Source organism: Otolemur garnettii, unplaced genomic scaffold (genome assembly GCF_000181295.1).
Source record: "Otolemur garnettii isolate 467f Iridium unplaced genomic scaffold, OtoGar3 scaffold00096, whole genome shotgun sequence".
In the NCBI taxonomy this organism is placed as follows: Eukaryota; Metazoa; Chordata; class Mammalia; order Primates; family Galagidae; genus Otolemur; species Otolemur garnettii.
Window position 1 is genome coordinate 1762144 of NW_003852491.1, and position 14295 is coordinate 1776438.

At 43.5% G+C, this 14295-nt stretch overlaps 1 protein-coding gene across 1 annotated transcript; it reads right to left on the reverse strand.

Annotated features, from left to right (window-relative positions):
- Positions 1 to 3768: 3768 nt before the first annotated feature.
- On the reverse strand, positions 3769 to 13838 carry NDUFAB1 (NADH:ubiquinone oxidoreductase subunit AB1). The gene is made up of 5 exons (XM_003795730.3): positions 13624 to 13838; positions 8350 to 8472; positions 7106 to 7193; positions 5598 to 5697; positions 3769 to 3928 (listed from the first exon to the last, which is right to left on the reverse strand). The coding sequence occupies exons 1-4, from the start codon at positions 13789 to 13791 to the stop codon at positions 5606 to 5608; spliced, it is 471 nt and encodes a 156-aa protein (XP_003795778.1). The 5' UTR covers positions 13792 to 13838; the 3' UTR covers positions 3769 to 3928; positions 5598 to 5605.
- Positions 13839 to 14295: the final 457 nt, after the last annotated feature.

The window sequence follows — 14295 nt, forward strand, 5'->3', positions numbered from 1 at the left end:
AGTAACTACAAGTTCATCCCTGTCAGGCCACCCTTTGTGTAGCTGCAGTGATTGACCTCAGATACATCTGTCCCTTCCCTGAAGACAGTCCTGCTGGCAAATTCCTTAGCCAGCCAGCAAGGTCCTACTTTATGGTCTGATCCCAGTCATATCTTCAACTACAGGCAACCCTCCCTGACCTAGTTCATGATCTAGCACTGTCCCAAACTAAACTTTCCTACCAGGCTAACTCCTACACAGCTTTAGAGACTCTGCTAAGGCTTCACTGCCCCATAAAGCCTTTCCCAGTGTCCTCAGCTTCTGCTGAACTAATGCCACAGTTTTCACATCTTCAAACATTACTTTTATTTTTCATTTATTACAAGACATTTGCATATAGACATCTTTCATTTATTACATGATATTTTATAATTAGAAAATATTAGAATAAATTGCATATGGACATAACTACCACATCCTGGTAAAAAATTGTTTGGGGTTAATTTAAGGGTACAAAGAATTAAGTTACAATGTTTGCATTTGTTAGGTAGAGTCCCTCTTATAATTTTGTCCTACTCCCAAGAAGTGTGCGTACACTCTAAAATTGTGCCCATTAGGTGGGAGCACCACCCGTCCCCCTTTCTCCTCTCTCCCTTGAATTGAGTTTTTCTCTTATGTGGGCATTTATTAGATGTCTACTGGCTTCATATTAGTACTGAGTACCATATAACATTGTTTCTATTTGACCCATGGCATATTCTTGGATGTTCAATATTATGTCATCCATACACAACTTGTTACATGTATCATACTGAACTCTCTCCCAACATCAGGACAAATTTCAGATGGTTGAAATAGTTCAGTGAACACACATTATCACCAGTTAATATTTTGCTATGCTATTGTTTTTTTTCCTAAACCATTTGGAAGTTAATGGTAGACATCATATTTTATTCCTAAATATTATGTCTCCTGAGAATAAGTTTATTCTAACTACTGTATGCAATACTATTTATTACTGCACCTAAGAAATTTAACATTGTCTTATCACTGGAATATATATATAGTCCAATTCTCCCCAAAATGTCTTTCTTTCCACCTGATGTTTTCTAGCTTCACGTTTCCCATGAAGTTGTCACATCTCTTTGGTCTACCCTCCAGGTCTTATAAATTGGCCTACCTTCTGGATTTATATCCTCAGTCAGATTCAGGTTAAATAATTTTATTTATTTTTTTTTGAGACAGAGTCTCACTCTGTTGCCCTGAGTAGAGTGCTGTGGCGTCCTAGCTTACAGCAACCTCAAACTCTTGAGCTTAAGAGATCCCCTTGCTTCAGCCTCCCAAGGAGCTGGGACTACAGATACCTGCCACGTCACCTAGCTGATTTTCCTATTTTTAGTAGAGATGGGGTCTCACTCTTACTCAGGCTGGTCTTGAACTCCTGAGCTTGGGCAATCCCCCTGCCTCTGTCTCCCAGAGTGCTAGGATTACAGGAATGAGTCTGTATGTTAAACAGTTTTTGCAAGAATATCTCAGAGGTGACATGTCCTTTTTGGAGGCTGAATTGTTACATTATTGGTAGTGCCAAGTCTGATACTGTCACCTGGATTGTAATCATCTCCCATGTAAGATGGTGAGCAAGCTCCTTGAGATCGGAGACATGCTATTTTCTTCCTCACTTAGGCCCTGGAGGAGTGCTCAATGCACAGTAGGTAGGGGTAGTTCATTGTTTGAGTGAATGAGTGGACTTGCTGTTTGGGAGGCATAATAAGACGACTGAGAGGCTAAAATAGAAATGAGGGAGAATGGCAGAAGACTGGGCTGGAACCAGGTAATGATGGCCTCATAAGCCACCGTCTCCCTGTAGAATAGCCTACAACAGAGGTACAGATCCTGAAAAGTGTTTTGGGGAGGGCATCAACCAGAGCCTAAAGGCATTACCAAGGAATGATTTCTATGTGCAAGTGATCCAGGAAACTTTTTCCCTCATTCTGGCTCCTTGGGGATTTATAGTAGCTATAGAATGATACAAACTGGCCATTTCACTGCAGGTACATAGTTAAGATATTAGAAAAGCAGTTACTTTAGAAGTAGCATGGCCAGACTTTGTGATCTTAGGCAGAAATGACCACAGATGGATTTTTTTTGTAAAATGTGCAGCTGCCATAGGATTTAAGTAGAACAACTTGAGAAGTGTTACCACTATTCCAATTAAAGAAACCACATGCAGCCTGTAAGTTCTCTGTTGGATCCCCAGTGCCTGAGAAGTACTCAAGCTATTTGGTAAGTAAATGCTGTTGTAGGCTGGGCACAGTGGCTTGCACCTGTAATCCTACCAGTTTGAGGGGGCCACGGTGGAGGGATCACTCAGGCCAGGAATTCAGAGACCAGCCTGAGCGAGGGTGAGACCTATCTTTACAAAAAACAGAAAAATTAGCTGGGCTGGATGGAGGTCGCCTGTAGTCCCTCCTGCCAGCTACTCAGGAGGTAGAGCAGGAGGCTTATTAGAGCCCAGGAGTTTGCTGTAAGCCATGGTGATGCAAATGCTCTCTATCTAGCTCAGGCAACAGACCAAGACCCTGTATCCAAAAAAAAAAAAGAAAGAAAAAAAGGAAAGGAAAAAGGAACTTTTAAAAAGAATGAGGAATCTCCAATTTAGCAGCTTTCAAAGATGCTCTGTTGGCTCGGCGCCTATAGCTCAATCGGCTAAGGCCGCCAGCCACGTACACCTAAGGTGGTGGGTTCGAATCCCCAGCCCGGACCCGCCAAACAACAATGACGGCTGCAACCAAAAAATAGCCGGGCGTTGTGGCGGGTGCCTGTGGTCCCAGCTACTTGGGAGGTGGAGGCAGGAGACTCGCTTGAGCCCAGGAGTTGGAGGTTGCTGTGAGCTGTAATGCCACGGCCCTCTACCCAGGGGGATAGCTTGAGGCTCTGTCTCAAAAAAAAAAAAAAAAAAAAAAACAAAGATGCTCTGTTAATCAGAGAGGGTCCAATGTAACAGTGTATGCTCTCCATTACTAAAAAGGAGGGAATATTTGCCTGCCATGCCTGGAATGACCCAGAGCGACACAGACGGAACCAGCAACACTGGGTACCCAAACGTAGGGAGGCAGATGGGAGTGTGGACCCAATCCCAGATCTGACTCCCACTTGTCCACCACCCTCATCCCTCAGCTATGAGATTCTCTGCTGTGAGGGGCTCTTACCTCAGTCCCTCGGCCTAGATGACGTTGCTTACTTAGGACAGGGTCCTTGGTTCCCCCCTCTCCACAAACCAGAAATTTCAGTAAAAGGAGAGTAATAATTTTACATGACTCAAACTGAGTATCATCAAGAGCCAGGCAAGATACACGTTACTACAACTCCCAAGAAAAAACACAGTGCTAAGAAAGTGACAGAATTGATGCTGAAGTGTGACAAATGGACACAATGTCAAACTGACCTTGGAGGACAGATTCTTCCATCCTCCAAAACAATTTAGAGAGGAATCCTTAGGGATGAAAAATTAGTCCCACATGCTGCTATCAGCTGATACATCTGATAATAAGCTAATGGAAGCAAAATAAATTTTTTTTGAAACACAAAAGTCCTTTTATCATGAATACACTCATTCCTCATACTGAAGGCAGGGGAGTGAAACTTTAGGTACACTGTTGGCGAAACCACTGTTTTTGATAGGCATGAATACCAATGACAAGTCAGATGAATCTTTAGAAATATTAAGCAATGGCAATATAAAAAGGCACTTTATAGACATCACTGGAAAAATGAAGATTGAGAAAAATACTGATTTTACAGATTTATTTCCAAAGAACAAAACACTTACACAATTTAAATACAAGTCCAACAGAATTACTCTGTCAAAGTCAGCAATAGTGGCAAAATGTCTCACTTTCAGACACTCGCCAGTTATCATCTGAGTCTTCTCTCAGCGAAGCAGAAGGGTCTGGGAAAGAAAAAACAAGTTCAGTGTTTCTTTTTGGTGCATTATTACTGACTCTAAGTGGCATCTTTAAGGTGCTAAATTCAGGGTAACAGTTAAAGACGCCAATATGATTCCAAAAGGTTTATTTGATTATCCTACAGCCTAAATAATAAGACCTGGTATTTACTGAGAAGCTTCTTACATTAGGCCTTGTATTACGGATGTACATACACTATACAGTTTTACTTTCACAAAAGCCCCAGGTAGATCATTATCCCCATTTTACACATCAGGAAACTGAAGCTTAAATCTTAGCACCCTGCATAAGGCTTACAGAGTGACAGAGCTAAGAATAAACTTAAGTGTCTCTGACTCCACAGTCTCCTCTTAAACATGAGGCCTCTATCACCTAGGCTGGATAACTGAAGAAGACAGGTCTGTGTTTATGAGAAGGACTAACAATCATGGGAGTCCTGTCCAGGATTGACTGCTCTCAATCTCTCATGAGGATGATCATCACTACGGGGGGGTCCCTTTAAGTCGCAAATTATTGAAAGGGGCTTGCATTTCATAACTAGTATGCCCTCCCACAGACCCTCTCACTTTTGTAAAAAGAAAAAAAATGAAACAGTGAAAATTTGTCAAGAATTTCTTGTTTTTCTTGAGTTTCCTTTCTTTTATTATTATTTTTTAGACACAGAGTCTCACTTTGTCACCCTTGGTAGAGTGCAGTGGCATCACAGCTCACAGCAACCTCTAGCTCTTGGGCTTAGGTGATTCTCTTGCCTCAGCCTCCCGGGTAGCTGAGACTATAGGTGCCTGCCACAATGCCCGGCCTTTTTTTTTTTTTTTTGAGACAGAGCCTCAAGCTGTTGCCCTGAGTAGAGCACTATGGCATCACAGCTCACAGCAACGTCCAACTCCTGGGCTCAAGCAATTCTCCTGCCTCCGCCTCCCAAGTAGCTGGGACTACAGGCGCCTCCACAATGCCCAGCTATTTTTTGGTTGCAGCTGTCGTTGTGTGGTTGTGTCCAAGCTGGATTCGAACCCGCCAGCTCAGGTGTATGTGGCTGGTGCCTTAGCTGCTTGAGTCACACATGCTGAGCCCTGGCTATTTTTTGGTTGCAGTTTGGCCGGTGCTGGGTCTGAACCCACCACCCTCAGTATATGGGGCCAGTGCTCCACTCACTGAGCCATAGGCGCCGCCCTGAGTTTCCTTTCTTGAAGAACCACAAACACCAGTAATCCCAGCCCTCTGGGAAGCTGAGGTGGGCAGATTGCGTGAACTCACGAATTTGAGGCCAGTCTGAGTAAGAGCGAGACCCCATCTCTAAAAATAGCCGGGCGTTGTGGCAGGCCCATGTAATACCAGCTACTTGGGAGGCTGAGGCAAGAGAATCATTTGAGCCCAAGAGTCTGAGGTTGCCGTGAGTTATGACACCACAGCACTCTAGTGGGGGCAACAAAGTGAGACACTGTGACAAAAAAAAAAAAAAAAAAAAGAACCACTAATTCTATGGAGACCAGTACAATATACACTATCTGGGGAAGAGGCACACTTACAACCTTGACGGAAACTATACAAAAGAAATTCATGTAAGCAAAACATTTGTACCCGTGTAATATGTAATATTATGAAAAGAAAAATCTATGGGAGAATGCCATTTTATAAAAAAGACAGATTATTTACCTGATTTTTTATTCATATACATCCTTCTTATCTGCAATGTAATCTACAATTTCTTGTGGACACATTAACTTTTCCGCATCTATATCCGGAATTTCAAACCCTAAAAGAAAAATTTACAACAACGTGAGTGTAAAAGAAAATCCTTTACAACTGCAAGCACCTGACCCTTCTATAATGCCTACATTTGTATCAAAAATTTCCAGCAACCCTAAATTCCATTTAGGTTGTGAGCCAGATATGGCATATGTATATCATGTTGGGTATACTGGTTTGGGGTTTTTAAAGACAGAATTCACATAATAAAAAATTCCCTCTTGTAAAGTATATAATCCAGTGGTTTTTCATATATTCAAAAGGTTGTACAACCATCACTATTATCTAACTCTAGAACATTTTCATCACCCCTAAAAGAAACCCAGTGCCCATTAGCAGCCCCTCTCCCTCATCCCCATTCGTGCAACCACAAATCTGTTTCTATGGATTTGTCTCCGTTTGGCGTTTCATATAAAAGGAATCCTACAGGGCAGTATGTGGTCTTTCATGCTGCGCTCCTTCTCTTAGCATGTTCTCAAGGTTCAATCATGTTGTAACATGTATCATTTCTGTCCTTTTTACGAACTATTGGGTTTTGATAGTTACTGAGTTATGTTTACTGAGTGATTACTTGGGGTCAAACACTGTGCTTACCATTTTATAAATAATCTCTAGCTTTAATTCACTTAACAATCCAAATCCTGAGTTTCCTACTATTATCTCCTTTGCTTTCCAGCTAAAAAACAGGCTTTGAGAGCTACAATTTAACTTATCCAGGCTTATGCATGGCTAAGTCCAATTCCAGACCTGGTATTCTTAACCACTATACAAACAATATGATCTCTCCAATCAGCATAACCTGTGAGGAATTTTAACTAAGACCTGCCCATAGGATGACACAAGTCCTGTGGCTTCCTATTCAAACAGCTAACCCAGACATAAGACATGAAGCCTCATAAAGGTCCTATTTGTAAAACAAACAATACCAAACAAAGATGACTTGGAGTGTGCGTATGAAGCATTATAGGGGACCAAGGCCACAGGGCTGTGTGTTTGTCTTGTCCTCGGCACACCTTGCTACTTCCACCTGGCTCTTGTTACTCTAATCATGAAGGGACTAAGGTGCTATGAGCATCTCCACAGGTGATACTCACCCTTCATTTTGGAACCCCTTCTTAAGAATCTGCTCCATACTCCTCTAGGCCTTTTCCAGTCATTCACCTATCAGTACCACACTCACAGGTCACTCTGTTAGCATGTATTAAGTGCTTACTGAATAAATGCATTGTCCCTAATGTTTATTTCACCTAAGAGTGGGCAGGTAGGGGAGCAGAGGTGGGGGTAAGTGGATGCTACTGCTTCTATTAAGATTTTATTCCAATTCCATTCAGACTCCCAGCATTTCAGTTTAATCACCTAAAACAAGAATCACAAAATACAGACAGAAAAAATATAAGATGAAGCCTGTATTTTACCAAATTCATCTTCCATGGCCATGATAATCTCCACTTGGTCCAAACTGTCTAAGCCCAGGTCTTTCATAAAATGAGAATTTACTGAAAGCTGCAAGAAAGGAATACCAAACACAAAAGTCCTTTTATCATGAATACACTCAAATTTATCATGAATACACTCAAATTTATCATGAATACAAAATTTAGTCTCTGAACGCATTTGCTTCCCAAGGTAACAGTGCTATGATTCCACTTAATCATTACATGGAAGATACTTTTTTAAATGTAAAGAGGCCATAACCATCATTACATATTTAACCTGTGCTAGCATATACATGATATGCTTTATTTGATCCAACTTTGTTTTGAAATGGTTAACTTATATGCAAACTTAATGAAGGACTTCACTCTACACATTTACTAAGATCTTTGATTACTGGTCCGAATGACATCTGAGGGACTTTGGTTTTTCTTGCTGCCTTACTGACAACTAAGACTCTGCACTTTACAAATAGCAGACTATTGTAAACTGTAGGCAGTTTCCAATTACAAATTGTTTATTATAGCTCTGCCTTTAATTTAGAACTCAAGATCACCAGAAAGAAGTCTTCAAAAACCCCTATCAAAAACATGTTACCCACACAACAGATTCAGTTATTAAAGAAGGAATTTTTTGTGTATCACTGTGAGAAAAAAATCCACGAGTTAAAAAAAGCAAAAGGCAGAACAGTGTTTTAAAATATACTACCACTGGCTCAGCGCCCCTAGCTCAGTGGTTAGGGTGCAGACCACATACACTGGGGCTGGCAGGTTCATACCCAACCTGGGCCTGCTAAACAACTACAACAAAAAAAAAATAGCCAGGCATTGTGGTGAGTGCCTTTAGTCCCAGCTACTTGGGACTTGGAGGCTGAGGTAAGAGAATTGCTTAAGCCCAAGAGTTAGAGGTTACTATGAGCTGTGATGCCAAGGCACTCTATTGAGGGCAACATACTGAGACTCTCTCTCAAAAAAAAAAAAAAGTGTACCACTTGCATTTTTTAAAAAAGGTGGGAGATATAATATTCATACATGTGTGTATACTTCCCTACATATGCATTGTGTATCTCCGAAAAGGCACTTAAGAGGGTAGAACCATTGCATGTCTCCTAGAAGGGACTAGGTGGCTGGGAACCAGGGAGACATTTTACTAAATATCCTTTTGGATCTAGTGCATTTTGTACTTTGTGATTAAATAGAAAAAAATTTAAACCACCATCAGTTACCTTCTCTGGGTCAATCTTGTCATACAGTTTCAAGACGTAAAGAACACGGTCCTTGATTCCCTCTAATGTCAAAGGGGGAGCGTCACTGTACTGGCAGCACAATTGTGTAACTTGACCTGGAACCTAGAACAAGGGCAGGAAGGAAACACTACCAATGAACCTGAAATGCCTCTGTATCAACGCACAAGCCTACAGATAGCTTTTCACAAAGGTTCTTCAGGTTTAGTGAACACACATCATCTGATTCTAATTGTGGCCATGAGATAGAGCAACTTGGGTGTGGTGGCACATGTCTTTAATCCCAGCTCCTAGGGAGGCTGAGGTAGAAGGATCACATGAGCCCAAGAGTTCGAGTCCGAGGTTTGGAGTTCTTAAGGTGTTTCCTTATAGAAAGTAGATTTGCTTGTTGGGGCTTAGGTGAGTCTCAGCACAAAGGTCTATGAAAAATCATAATTAAAACACTGCTCAGAGCAGGACATGGTGCCTCATGTCAGTACCTAGCATTCTGGGAGGCCAAGGGCAGGTGGATCACCTGACATCAAGAGTTCAAGACCAGCCTGAGCAAGAGAAAGACCTCATCTCTACTAAAAATAGAAAAACTAGCCAGGAGTGATGGATGCCCATAGTCCCAGCTACCAGGGAAGCTGAGGCAAGAAGATCATTTTAGCCCAATAGTTCGAGGTTTCTTTGAGTTGTGATACTGTAGTACTTTACCCAGGGCATCAGAGTGAAGCTATGTCTCAATAAAATAGAAAAAGGAAGAAAAAAAAGAGAGAGAAATGGTATATGGCTGGGTATGGTGGCTCATGCTGTGACCCCAGCACTTTTGGAGGCCAAGGCAGGATAGCTTGAGGCGAGGAGTTCAAGACCAGCATGGGCAACATAGTGAGACCTTGTCCCTACAAAAAATAAAACACTAGCCAGTGGAGGTAATGCATGCCTATGTAAAGCATACTCAGGAGGTAAGGTGAGAGGATTGCTAGAGCCCAGAAGTTTGAGGCTGTAACAAGCTATGCCTGTGCTACTTCACTCCAACCTGGGCAATAGCAAAGTGACACCCTATCTCTAAAAGACAGAAATGGTACAGATAGAATTCATGCTAAAGAGACAGAGAAAGAAAAGCTGGGGGCCTGGGGGAGTTTGTATACAGCTATCCATGTGTCCTACCAGGTATAGCATTGTCCCCAGCAGCACTGTCAAGTACCTGTAGGGGCCAGGTGGGCACCATGTGATTAAATTAAATAAAGGGGTATCTACGTGGAGGCCACATGCCAGTCTAAAGTGGGGTGCTGCAGGGAGGTCAGCAGGAGGCAGTAAGATGTGGTAGGCAAGAGGGCAGCGCCTGTGGCTCGCGCCTGTGGCTCAAAGAGTAGGGCGCTGGCCCCATATGCCAGAGGTGGTGGGTTCAAACCCAGCCCTGGCCAAAAACTGCAAAAAAAAAAAAGATGTGGTAGGCAAGAGCTCAGACTCTGGAACTAGAGTACCTACACTTGCACCTCAGTGCTGACGCCTGCTGTTCCACCTTGGCAAGTGTCCAAACCCTGGGCCTGTCAGGAACCAGGCCACACAAGCAGGTACAGCTGCTGGCCAGGGAAGGAATGTGTATTTCCCACTGCTCTTATCACCACCTGAGCTCTGCCTCCTGTCAGATCAGTAGCAGCATTAAATTCTCACAGGAAGGCAAACCCTACTGTAAACTGCACGTGAGGGATCTAGGTTGTGTGCTTTTTTTTGAGACAGAGTGTCAAGCTGTTGCCCTGGGTAGAGTGCTGTGGTGTTACAGCTCACAGCAACCTCAAACTCTTAGGCTTAAATGATCCTCTTGCCTCAGCCTCCCAAGTAGTTGGGACTACAGGCACCTGCCACAATGCCCAGCTATTTTTTGGTTATAGTTGTCATTGTTGTTTGGCAGGCCTGGGCTGGGTTCGAACCCACCAGCTCTGGTGTATGTGGCTGATGCCCTAGCGGCCCGAGCCAGTTGTGTGCTCTTTATGAGAGTTTAATGCCTGATGCTCTGAGATGGAGATGTAATGTGCTTGAATCATCCCCCCAAACCACACCTGTGTCATCCATTGTCTTCCATGAAACTAGTCCCCGGTGACAAAAAAGGTTGGGGACTGCTGACTTAAATCCTTCTGTGCCTCAGTTTCCTTATTTGTAAAGTGGGGATAAACAGCAGCACCGCAATCACAGGATTGTTGTGAGGCATCAGTGAGATAAGAGATTTAGCACACTGGTCTGCACACATACATAGGGCAAATGCTATTTAGGGTTATCTAGAAGGATCATGAGAACAACGACCTGCCCGTTAAACACTTTATCCTATTCCTTCCCTCTCATATCCTCCCTTCTGGTCTTTCAATTAATTCCTTATCAGTAAATCAGGCTATGGTACTACCCTAAGCACTTCAGCTCCCTTAGCTCTCGTGGCAATCCCAAGAGATGTATGGTACTATCACTCTCCCCCTTTGTAAATGAGGAAACTGAGGCAGAGTAAAATTAGGTTACCCACCCCCAGGCTTCCTGCATGGCCTCCTAGAGGGTCCTACTGCTCCTTCTGGGTCTCAGCTGTTTAAAGAAAAAAAGGAGGATATAGAATGGACAGGCATCTCCCCAAAGCCAACATGGGTTGTTCCTGGATCTATACGTAATCATATGCAACATAAACTGCCTCCTCCAGATGTCAGAGAAGGTACTGCTCGCAGGCCACTACCCTCTGGACTAGTAACTTAAGCTGATTAGTTTCCATCGGAATCCTTGTACTCCACTCAGGACCACCTGTGTCTGAGGGAAACTTAGAGGAAACTAAGGAAATGGCTTTAAAGGTCACTCTATGACTTGCCAGCCAGACAGCTCTATCCAGGTAGCCCAGACATGTCAAACTTAGTTGTCTCCTAAACATCTGCTCACCAACCTCTATTCCCTCCCTGTCACCTGGGGCTCTAGCCAGAAATCTAGTGCTAACTTCCACTTTTCCCATTTTCTTACAATCCCATTTGCCTGGTAACCTACTTTGGTTGACTGGGAGGAAAGATCTGGGTACCATACCACACAGAACTGTCAGAAATTCTTTCATGCGCTGACTGCTACACAGTTTAGGTTTGGGGCTGCCTGGATCAAAGCACTACCCTTGTTGTTTATTCCTGTTTTATAGCTGGTGTTTTTATTTATTTTTTATTAAATCATAAACACATAGATCACGTATACATTAATGCATTTATGGGGTACAATGTGCTGATTTCGTATACAATTTGGAATGCTTACATTGCACTGGTTAATATATCCCTCACCTCATTTACTTAATTATTGTGTTAAGACATTTACACTTGGGCAGCACCTGTGGCTCAGTGAGTAGAGTGCTGTCCCCATATACCAAGGGTGGCGGGTTCGAGCCCAGCCCCGGCCAAACTGCAACAAAAAAAAAGGCTGGGTGTTGCGGCGGGAACTTATAGTGTCAGTTACTTGGGAGGCTAAGGCAAGATAATCACCTAAGCCCAAGAGCAGGATGTTGTACTCTACCGAGGGCAACAAAGTAAGACTCTGTCTCTAAAAAAGAAAAAAAAGAAAAATTTGCTCTATAAAGTGAAAAATCTGTAGTGATGTACAATGGCATAAGATTCCAAAGAACAAATGAAATTCTCTAATTTTACATCTTTAAAAGTTTATGAAAATATAAAAAAATTATCAGAATGTATTTGTACAGTCAAATAAATTAGCCAGATTTTTTTCTATGTCACAATGCATAAGTACTTAAAAAATACATGACAGGAAGCAATATATTGTATTTCACAGTGAAAAGCTTTCTATTCTGTTTGTAGTTCTTGAACTAAATCAACCTTTTCCATCTCAGACATCACACAAATATTGTTTCATTTACAATGACAAATTTTAAAACCTATCACCTGACAAGTCCAGCAGTTTGGGGCTCAGTCCAGCAGCTGCCTGGGATCCAGGGAGGACTGCTCAGGTGGGAAAATTCCACAAACAAAATCTTCCTGATTGTTCAGATCAAAGAAATCCCACCCCACCACCTTTTAAAGTACACTTAATTTGGGCTGTGCCTGTGGCTCAAAGGAGTAGGGCTGCTGGCCCCATATGAGGGAGGTGGCGGGTTCAAACCCAGCCCTGGCCAAAAACTGCCAAAAAAAAAAAAAAAAGTACACCTAAGTGGTTCATTTTCATCAGGCTGGTAAAATTTAAACATTTTCCAATATATTGTTATTTAAATGCAACAATTTCTATTATGACAGATGCTGCTTTTAATCATGTTTCTGAAAAAAATTTGTAAGGTGATACATAAAAACACCTGGTGACTTTTAAAAATCGTCATCCAGGCCCCATTTCTAGATTCCAATTAATTCAGCCTGGGCATCCTTATTTTTTATTTTAACACGCAGTCAAGGTTGAAATCACTATTACATGAAGTCCTTGAGTTTGAAAAAAGGTTTCATAATTTGACCTTAGGAGTCTATCCTACCTTAAGGCAGTAGTTCTAATCTTGACTGCATTTCAGAGTCAACCTGAAAACTTAAAAAAAAAAAAAAAAGCCATGCCAGGGTCTCATCATAGAGAAGTAAATCAGCGAGAAGGAAAGGGGAGCAAGGAATTTATTCTAAGTTACCAGGTGATTTGAATGTGCAGCTAGGGTTGAAAATCACTGCCAACCCACCTCAGTGAGTTGCTGTCTTCCACATATTTTTCATCAGATAAGAAAGCTACATACAACTTGTTTCCTAGCTTTACTTACAGTAGGCCCAGTAGGCAAAGGTGCCAGAGGAAAATTAAAACAGAATTGAGAACTGCTCTGGACAAGAGTGTAGGCCAGTGTGGCTTCCTCTTTGCACCGATACCATTACAACTAACGGCGGCCAATACTGTGAAAGTCTACTAACCATTGCACTAGGGGCTCTATCCTTATTATCCCGTCTAAAATCTCACTGCCGCGCCACAAGGTAGAGACTAGTATCCCAATTTTGCAGTTTAGTCGTAAGGCTTGGCGAAGTTACGACAGTTGTCCAAAGTTTCGGAAAGGGGCATCCAGCATTTGAACTCAAGCATCTGTGCTCTTGCTCGTAATCATTAGGTCACCTGGCTTCCCGGCAGGTGTAAAAACCAAACACCATTAAGCAGCAGGGCTGGGGAGTGAGCCAACCGTCCCCTGGGTCGCCCCTACCTGCAGTAGGCGCGGCCCGGCTGCCCAGTTTCCCACCCCCACTTCCGAGCGGGCCAGATCCCTGACCCCTGCCAAGCCCCAGCAAAGTCACCGCGAGTCACCTGCGCGAGCACCGAGGACGGCTGCGAAGCCCCGGGCCTTGTCCGGCTCCCCGCGAGGCACAGAACAGTGCTGAGCGGTCGGGCCGCAGTTAGCGTGGGAATCCGGGGCAGCGGCGCGAAGGCCGCGGGCAGGCGGCGGACACAGGAGTAAAGGACACGAGCCGCCATGGCTACGCTGACCCAAGATGCACTGCGCTGCTGCCTCCAGCCCAGGATTCCTCTCTGACCACGCGCAGGCCACGTACAGAGCGGCGCTTCCAGGAGCCTCTGGAGGTGGCGGCTCCTGGCGGCTCCTGATGGAACTGCATCCTTCTGGCCGCGCTGTGCAGCTTTTCAGGTTCGCAGGGGAATGGGAGGCTTCTTGCCAGAACTAAAACTAACAGACGCCTCTTTCCCTAAAATCGTAGATAGAAGAAACTTATTTTTATTTCTTCTGTTAAAGTTCTGGGCTCGGCACCTGTGGCTCAAGTGGCTAAGGAGCCATCCATGTACACCCAAGGTGGAGGGTTCGAATCCAGCCTGGGCCTGCCAAACAATGATGGCTGCAACCAAAAAATAGCCAGGCGTTGTAGCGGGCGCCTGTGGTCCCAGCTACTTGGGAGGCTGAGGCAGGAGACTAGCTTGAGCCCAGGACTTGGAGGTTGCTGTGAGCTGTGATGCCACGGCACTCTA